The 9,586-nt window shown below is 48.0% G+C and overlaps 1 protein-coding gene across 1 annotated transcript; it reads left to right on the top strand.

Annotated features, from left to right (window-relative positions):
* Positions 1-7,331: 7,331 nt before the first annotated feature.
* ETH_00023505 (uncharacterized protein) lies at positions 7,332-8,227 on the top strand (the record flags this gene model as incomplete). The annotated part of the gene is made up of 3 exons (XM_013377465.1): positions 7,332-7,359; positions 7,570-7,659; positions 7,770-8,227. 3 exons carry the CDS (start codon positions 7,332-7,334, stop codon positions 8,225-8,227), a joined length of 576 nt encoding a protein of 191 aa, XP_013232919.1.
* Positions 8,228-9,586: the final 1,359 nt, after the last annotated feature.

The raw sequence follows: 9,586 nt of genomic DNA, 5'->3' as shown, positions 1-9,586 counted from the left end.
TTTCCGAAGCTGTGGGCAAACGAGAAGAAGCAATCCTTGTGGGCGCTGCACCACTAACCACAAGGAAGACTGGCATCTGCCATGAATCGTACTGAACCACCATGCTCTACATAATTTCTCGTCCCTGACTTTTTAGCTGTTTATGGGGTGATTTGGGAAGACTTTTGGATGGCCTGTCATGATGCGGTGTATGGGAAAAGAACAGGTGGCCTGAGGGAACTACAAATCTTGAGCTGCCCATCATCGAACTTCTTTCATTGCCATAATAACAGCGTTTTTTGCATCCCACAAAGGATCACTGAGTGAGAAATTCTCCATGCTCAAAGCAGCCCGCTGTTGAACCCCATGCCGCCGTCAAAGACTTCTGGACAACTCCTTCATTACAATCTAGTCAGGGCAGCGGGAGCGTTGCAAGCAGTCTATCTGGCTTCACGCATCACTTATAGAGGACGTAGCCACTTCGTACTGCGGCTGCCAATGCTTAGACTCAGCCGTCTTGGATTCCGTTTCTCCTTTCCCGTCCCACATATGAGCTAATTGTCTGGAAGCAGCCAAGTTTTCGTCTCTAGGGACGAGAGAAGCACCAATGTTGTAGCCGTCAAAACCTCCGGTTTACTGTTCCTCCACTACTCGAGCCTTCGTTTCCGCATACCGACAGAAACGTGGGAAGGAATGCAGCCCGCCGGTCAGCGTTGCCGACCCGGCTCAAGGCGCTCGACTTTCCCAATGCAACAAGGTAGACTGGAATGCAATTCAGCGCTTGAACGCATCAGCGGGGCTACAATGGAGAAGCCGCGTAACGATACCTTCGAAATTTCATTTGCCGTGGTGAAAACGTTCGTTCACGAGGATTTCGCCTTACTTCCTAGGACTAGTCGGTCTAGAGACGATCCGCCAAACGCCTTACTTCCTAGGACTAGTCGGTCTAGAGACGATCCGCCAAATGAGATTACTGCAGTTGCGTGTTCTGTTAAGCTAAATCTAGCATTCGTCGGTTTGGCATCCGGGGTGATCCTCTACTTCCATTCCTGCATCCGCAGCACCCCACAAAAGTCATTACCTGTGGAGAAGCTTCGTGAGCACAGTGGAGCTGTGCACTGCTTGCAGATTGTGTTAAATACAGAGCCTGAGGCTTCGTGGAGCCTTCCTGAAGGCGAGTGGGCTGCTAAAAGTTGTGACACTGCAGACCCTTGGCTTCTCAGTGGTTCAGCAGATCGGACAATTCGGATATGGAGCATAAGTAGAAAAACCGTGAACTGCATCAGAATTGTTGCAGGTCACGGCGGCACAGTTGTTTCTCTAAGCCTGTGCATGCCATACTTGATATCGTCCTCAACGGATGGCTCTCTGCTTTTCTGGAATGTCGACGCTTCGGTGAAAAAGAAACCTGCTTTCACGTTGGCACAGAAAATGCAAAGCGGGCCTGCTTCTACATGTCAGTCAGCTCATATCTGGCGCCTTCTGTTGGGATTAGCGAACAAGCTGTCTAATTAAATTTCACATCATTTGCAGTTTTGTGCTCAGCTGGGAACAAGGGCGTTACGGCACTGTCGCTCTCTTGGTTTGGGAGCATAACAGCAAAATGGGCTGGAGACAAAGTGCGCGTTTACGCTGCGTCTACGGATGGCTACCTACTTTTACTAGAAGGTGGTGGCTCCTCCACAGAGCCAGAGTCCGACGATTTGTTTGCGGGCCAGTTAACAGCAGCACGGCCTCTTGGGTGGTGCCGTGAAGCCTTCCGTATCCATCGGAAGATGCATATACATACCTTATGCACTAGACTTGTTTACGCGCTTCCTCTGGAGTCTGTCGTAGTCACTGCAGGAAGCGACGCTGGTTTAGCTGTTGTTGATCCTTTCGTAGGGCAGGTGTGGTGGAAGCAGACAAACTCTCAAGGTGCGTCATTTTCTGCCATCGCGTGGGATGCTAGGCAAAGCCTCCTCCTTGCTGGGGACGACTCAGGCACCCTTAGCTATTTCAACATCTACTCTAAAGAAAGGGTTGCCGCAGAGAAAATCTGTCAGCACAGGATTCTTCACATATCCGTTGACCCAAGTAAGAGACGATAACCTCGCCAAGTCAGTTTTGTGGTACTCTCTTGTTCCTGGGCAAAAGCGTATGCTGGCGCTGCAATTATGAAAGTGGCATGTGGCCAGAAACCGAGGAAATAGTTGTCGTGTCTACTCACTCCTTCTTTGTTGTTCAAGCGAAGCTAACGACTGAGAACTTAGAGATGTTCGGACATGAAGGTATGTGACCGTCACAACACAGCGTTTGCGGAGATGGTGTTACAGCAAATCATGCTGTTGTTTTTTGTGGGAAGGCCTCTTCCGTCCACGGACTCCGTACTTTTGCCGCATTGCATGCACTTTCAGGTTCTGTGTCTCATTTACTTTGGGTACCCATCGCAGAGACGCACTTTTTGCTTTCGCTGGCAACAGATCAAACGTTTCGGCTGTAAGTGCTCAGTGAGCGGAACAGGCCAGTTGGCACAGTCCATTTGTATCCAGACTCTCAACTATTAGCAGAAAAGCCATTCACGTAAGTCTCTTCATAGATTGACGGATCAAATTAGTGCTCCTTCCAGTGCTCGCAGGTGGGATCTTCATCGACAGGTCGCCGTCAACACAATACAGTGCAAATACAGCGAAGTTACGAGGCAAGCCACGCCTGTTTCTCCGAGCCTTTGCAAAAGCTTTCTAAATAGCCTTAGCATCCGCTTTACTGAGGGCCTTAAAATGTGTGGGTGCTTCAAGGGCAGTTTTACTTACCTTCCAGGAGTTGATGCTCTCTTAACCGGCCATGAAGATGGATCCGTCCGTTGCTGGCAGCTTCCCAGCGATACCTCAACTCCCGTATTAGATAAAAAAGGCAGGAATGTGACACACATGATAGCCCTATTGAATTCAGCAACTGTGTAGTGTGCTTAACGTACTGCCCGAGGAGTGGAAGACAGCGCTGGCATGCTTCTTACTTCTGAAATGAACTGTGCTATGGTGAGCTTTAATTTTAGAGATTAAAAGTCGACGCAACTGCTTGGTTTTTCAGGGAGGACGTTGCATGAGAACACAGTTGCCTGCATGGACTCATGGCCTGATTTTGAGCAAACATGGGAAGGCGAGGAAAGACAGTCGGCTGAAGCGCTCCAATCACAAATAAAGTGCAAAGCATTCTACGTTTTGACCGGCGGCTATGACGGAAACATTTGTCTTCTCTTCGTCAACGAAGTTGAAGAGAGAATAGTGACGAGGCAGCTTGTGCGATTCTGACACGCTGTAAAGAACAAAGTAGACTTCACTACCACAGGAGCGCGTAACGCCAAGCTAGAGAAGAGGGTTTCAGCGTCCCCGGTGCTTTGCTAATTGCATACGCTGCTGCTAGTGCCACTCAGAGCGTCGAAATTCCGTTCAGTTTTTCTACTCTTCGGCTATTGCCGCTCAGAGCGTCTAAATTGCGTTCAGTTTTTCTATACTTCCATTTTAACAGGATTTATACAAGGGTAGCGGGGAAGTTGACCGAGAGGTATTGTATCTTGCCAGCTGTTATTCCAAAAGGCTTTTCTTCTCGGGTAAATGTGGTTCAATCCGTTAGCCATGTCTCTAATAGCTCAGTGGTTGCCTTCAAACGATTTGTCACAAATTGACATCATTTTTACTGTGGAGTGACGTGTTCAGCTGGAAACGGAAAGGAAATCAATAGGTATCCCATGGAGAACCCATTGGCAACCAGCCGCCTACGTGGCCACACTGTAAGGCAATCTTCACGCCCATATTTAACAAACCCGATTTTCCCGCCATTTTGTAGCGGAGAAGCACGTCCAGCCTCCTCGAGTGCACACTCCAGTGCGGCACGCATAACCTTGCTGCTATGAGGGCTGTTCCTCACGAAATGCAGGACTCCGTCACAGCACTGAAGTTTGTTGACAGCTTGCTTGTATCAGGTACGCAGATGTCCTTTCTATCTAGCAGCTGAAAAGCTAAGGGAGGCTGCTTATTGACCTGTTGCCGCGAATGGCGCAGCAGTGCATCTTACGTGCGCTGACTTTCAGGCTCACTTGACAAAACATTGCGAATATGGCAGCCAGAAAATGCTGAATGTTTGCATGTGCTGATTCAACATGACGCTCCGCCGTTCTGCATTTTAGCGATTTCGCCGACCCCAACCAGAAAGGCGGAATGGGCAGCGGTGACGCGAGGAGGAAAACTGACTTTCTGGAAGGGTCCAATTGTGCAGAAGGCAATCGACCTCAACACACCAGTAACCAGCGTTGTGGAGGCTGTGGGGCTCGAAATTCTGCTAACTGGAACAGGTTTGTATACAGTGCTCGTCAGCTATGTAGCTCTATGCTTTGGGTCAACTCAGATTGTAAGGGTCTCCAGAAGAGTCTTCATCCAGTCTTCACATCGCTTGATATCAGATCGGTGGAAGCCCATCTACCTTCACCCATCCACGAACAATAAAGAGTGCTGTGCCTTTCTGCATAGAAAATGGGAGAATCATATCTGTCGCTCTACCAACGTGAAACTCTGGCACCAGGAGCCTTCTACAGAAGCCGCATTCAGCATGTACCGTTCGGCTGGCAAGCAAACACATTGTTGCAAAAGGTTGCAATGCTCCGTACAAAAGCTCCTTAGCAGTAAAGCTGCTTTTCCATAGGGGAGACTGTGCAGTTTCCACCTCGACTCTGTCTTTGGGCTGCTGAAATTAGACCATGCCCCAGCGTCGGCCTACGTACTTAAGCAGGATCCAGTTGGGAGCTCAGGTAATGCAGACAAAGTGAATAACTGAAGCTCCCGTATCCCATACTATGACCGCACGCGGAGATAGATGTGCGGGATGTTTACTGAGTCATGTCTAGCTGCTGGAAGTACCGCCCATGTACTACCTCCAGAGTCAGCCTAGGCCAAACAACTCACTTTAATTGTCCATATTTTCTGAAGAGCAATCAACTACCGAACTTGCTAACTGAGAACATCTGTCAGTTCCTGCCTGATATGATTCAAACAAGATCCGCAGAGAGCGGCGCCGGATGGGCGTGAACGGGAGCACCACAGCAGAAAACTCGAGCGCATTCTTGAATTCTTCGTTGCTTTCTGTGCAATTTGAAACGCATCGTATTAGATCTAGAGCGTGTGGGAATGGTCTCCGTCACATGCCTTTTCAATTATTGCTTGCCACTGGTGCTCGCCTCACCAACTCCATGTCCCATGAACTCTACATTTTTCCTACTCAAATAAAGAAGTTTTGCAAGCAAACCAATTGTTTTCAGCCGAATTGAGTAGGAAGCACAGCTGTCTCGCCGAGTTTGCAGAGCCCCCGACGAAAGTGCTCGAGTGGGGGGCTGCTTCTGCTGCAGTGAAGTCTTCACACGCCGCACTGGAATTTCTGATTAGCACACAGTTTATTTTACAGGGAGATTTCTTCCGCATAAGAGGAGTACAAGAGAGTTTTCATAGTTTATCTCCGAGGATGCAGTCCCTACTCGCTCATAGCGAGGTTTGCAGAAGCGGTGTAGAACTATAAGTATTCCTCAACAAGGTGGAACCTACGCAAGATCCAAGATAGTTACACGCCTTTACGCGTTTGAAAACAACTTAGTATTTAGTATTGCCCACCTTTGTCTTTCTCCCTCAGGGGGTCACCGCATGCCATTCGCCACTCGCGCGCTCGTGAAGTTCATACATTGCCACCCAGTATATTCCGTCAACTGCGGTGAAACCGTTCTAAGAAGGGAGCACTACAAAGGTGTTCGCCTTAAGGTGCAGGACTAGCTCCCCATTGTTTCTTGGTTCCCAGTTAGGCGGTGCTTTCTGATGGTTAGCTCCAAGTAGAAACTCCGGGCGCTTATGCTTGACCACAATACTGTGTTTGCATGCTTTTACCTGAAGACCAGAATTTACGCAGCAGGCTGCTTGTTGGGGAGGTTGGCGCAGTCAAAGTCCAGCAAAAGGTGGATGTCTATAGGGCTACCGTCATGTGATAGTAACAGCTACTTTATACCTAGAAATCGCCTTGGTCAATCTCCCCAATTTGTCCGTCAAAGCGTCTTCAGAAAAAAGAAGATAATAGAAGCCTCGCAAATCAAGCAAATGGAGCGGCAGCTGCCGTCCTCTGTGAATATTAACAGTAGACAGCACAGAATTTCACAGGTCACGACTCCTGCGATGCACAAACGGCTAGACAGCTATGAGCAGCATGAAGATATATGCGAGTTCCTCACATGCGGTCAACCGGTCCCTCCAGATGAAGAACTATTCGCTGGACCGTTCCGACTGAAGGATGGATTGTTCTTTTCTCTAAGTTCTGCGGCTGTTGACAGAGGCTTTCTGAGAGCAAATAAAGTATCCCACATTGTCTTTATCAATGAGCATATTCATCAGCCCTTCCAAGCATCTCAGGTAATAGTAACGGCAAGAGATTCACCTCTGGCGCGACCATTCCGCAGCCTTAGCATTCAGTGGCAACCCCTAAGGGCTACGCGCGATGCGGTATGGCTTACGAACGTTTCATTCGCTTCTCCAAAGCAGCATTTCGCTGTACCATGTGCCACGTTTAGCTGGGTCTTTAACTTATGTAACTTTAGAGTCCACAGATCCATTCTAAATAATTTTCTCAATTGTGCCACGCCAACAGGAAACTGCTGAGCATAACCTGCAGCATCTTGCTCAAGTCCTTGCATTCATAGACGAAGCTATTGATCAGGGCGGGAGCTGCCTGCTGCAGTCCTCGAGCGACCTTTCCCCAGCAGCAGAAATTGCAACGGCGTATTTTGTCGTGAAGTACGAGGAATCCTGAGGCCTGCTATTATCACCGACTCTGGCTGTGTACGAACTTGTGTCAGTGCAGCCAGCAGTCGTCAATGTTGCTTTTGTTCATACTTTATAGTGCACACTAACAAGGGGCATCGTGCTGCAAAAATGAAATTCGACAAAAGATACCTAGAGTTAAGCCGGGGAATCCACGTGCAGCGGCTTGTCCTTCGTTTTAGCACCACCCCCTACAGAATCCGTTCGAAATACGTTAATAATGCGACCTTTTTCCTGCCAAATATAATGTATCCAGGTTTAAATGGTCTCTTGACCTCTGTCTGAAATTTTTGTCGAGCCGAAGGCCGCCACTCCAGCCGCGAGAAGATGCAATCGAACTGCTGGAATCTACAGAGAAACAACGCTCCCTATTACAGTCTCTTTCTGGCAGTAAGTAGGAGAATCCTGTTCTTTGAGCCACAATTTGCATGATAACTTCTCAATCAGACACACAGCAGTAGAACGAACAAGTGAGAAGGCTCCTGAGCACCCCCCAATTACTAAGATTAGCGCTACGGTCATATCATGAGCAAAGTCAGTGATATATCTGTGGGTAATTTAAGCACTATTACTCTAGAGCATTCGCTGAAAGTCGTATCAGCAGCGCAGTGCGCAAGCCACTTTTTTGAGACACTCTGTCACTGGAATTGTAGCAGACTAGGAGGCGCTGTGTCGCCATTGTCTTTTACGGCGAACCATGGCTGGTTGCATGAGCAGCACTGGGCATGGGCATAAGAAACATGACTGCGACTCTTTTTCGCAGCAATCCCAGCGACAGATGCTGAATGCACTCTGGTGCACAACACATTTCTTAACGCTACCTTGCCCATATGTGGCCTTCCTACTCATACAGGTGATTTGATGATAACCAGTGGTATTTACCTACAGACTGCATCGTAAATCAGTTTCAGGCCAAAGCATTTGTTATGACCTATCTGTGGTGCTGCGGGCTGTAATTCGCAGTGCGAAAGGCGAGACGCTCACAGCGAGCTCTTCAGTGGTTTGATTCAGACGATGTAAAGGCGCTGCGTCAACAGAAAAATGAACGGACTTCCGCAGTCAAGTGCACATCTCACAAAGAACGAGATGGAGAATTCCAGACAAAGGAACTCGGGCAGTGTCGGGAAACACCCAAGCCCATTCTCAGGAATAAGACGCCAGTCGTGGCAGTTGATGGACTCATGAGCAAAGTGAGCATGCGGTACCGTCTGCTCGTCGTGTACACTGGGCCCTACTGTGGGGCTGGCAACATCCAAGCATCTGCCGATCAGCTGAAGCTAAGTATCCAGATTCCACACAATAGCTGGAAGATGCTGTACAGAATCGTAGGTGGTATCAGAGGGGCCCATGATGAGCAGTCAGACAAATATGAGAGTTCACAGAGTTATTCCAGGCATTCCTTCAGACCAGTGAAACTCTAACATCACTGACCAGATAAGTAACTGTGTTAGAAATATGTTTTCGTGACCACATCTAGCACTAAAAGTCTTGCGAATCGTCCTAATGTCCTCGAGGGCGGTGAGACGATTCGCAGATGTTAAGGTTTGCAAGCCTTCTCATCGCTAACCCAAATGGGGTGTGAAACCCTTGCGACCCTGTGTATCCTCGTGGGACCACAAATTGTCAAAACTGTGTGCGCAGGCGGCACAGACGGCTGAAACCCTCTCACGACACAGTAGTAAGTCTTTCTATCGAAGAGATGCAAATCCTTGGAGGAACTTACCATCAGTCAGATTAATTAGAGGTGACATTTTGGGATAATATATTTGCAGTATCGAATTGGCGTGTTTCGTTCTTGGCAACAGTCTCGTTACATTTGTTTTTAACATATCAATTTGTAGATTACCGCCTCTCTTTCGTGTTTGTTGCTTTCAAAGCTGCCAGCAGTCTTAACTTGTCAACAGCCAGCTCATTCGTGTCCGACGAGCAACAAACAACGTAAAAGCCATACAGAGGCTATATCGACAGAATCTAAGATTGTAAGTGACTCAAACTGTAAAAGGCATAGCCTGCAAAGGTGTAGAATCTGGATTTGCTTAGCAGAGGCTTTTCTTAGACGTACTTAGCATTCTTGGGAAGCGTGACTCAGAGTTACAAGGCAGCAAACTGCCTACGTTCTTCAGTGTAGTAAATGAATATGGCGGCCTGTACAACGCTGCCTGTCATTGGTGTCCTCGCATTAGTTTATGTGCAGCGGTAGTTTCTCAATGGTTCTACTTTTGCTGGAAATCGTCAGAGACGGCCGGAAAGTAATTCAGAAACGGATATTGCTGCGCCTACCCTCACAGTTAAAATCGCAAGGGATACAGTGACTGAGCAGAGCCCAAGGTCTTTAATGTTGGTCCGGTGCTCACGGTAGAGAAGTCAACAATTTTATTGCTATGATATCCCGGAATTATGAATGTATTTTTTTCGGGGGCAGCATACCATGGCCCTCTATGCCGAGGCACGCTAAGTAATGAGAAATTTTGATTATAAAATTTGGCAAGGCGCATCCATTCCAATGGAGTTTAACAACGTAAGCAAGATTTCTGTAGCTCTTAAACATCGCTGGACTTTCGTCGAATTCAGCTGATGATCGATGAGTAAATAATGCGGCAATGAAGCCTCTTGAATACCAGAATAAAGGATTCTCTACCTCCCTTGCACACCGCTGGCCAGGCCACTTCGTAGAAACAACGCATGCTTTGAGACCAGACCTAAAAGTAACTGCCCTAGAAGACACTCAGCAGTTCTGTTCACAGGACTTCAATGCTCAAAGATCAAGCGTGACTCGACAT

This window comes from Eimeria tenella, genomic scaffold (assembly GCF_000499545.2).
Source record: "Eimeria tenella Houghton genomic scaffold, Eth_scaff53, whole genome shotgun sequence".
Lineage (NCBI taxonomy): Eukaryota > Apicomplexa > Conoidasida > Eucoccidiorida > Eimeriidae > Eimeria > Eimeria tenella.
Note: the sequence above shows the minus strand (reverse complement) of the source record. Positions and strands in the feature narration are given on the sequence as shown.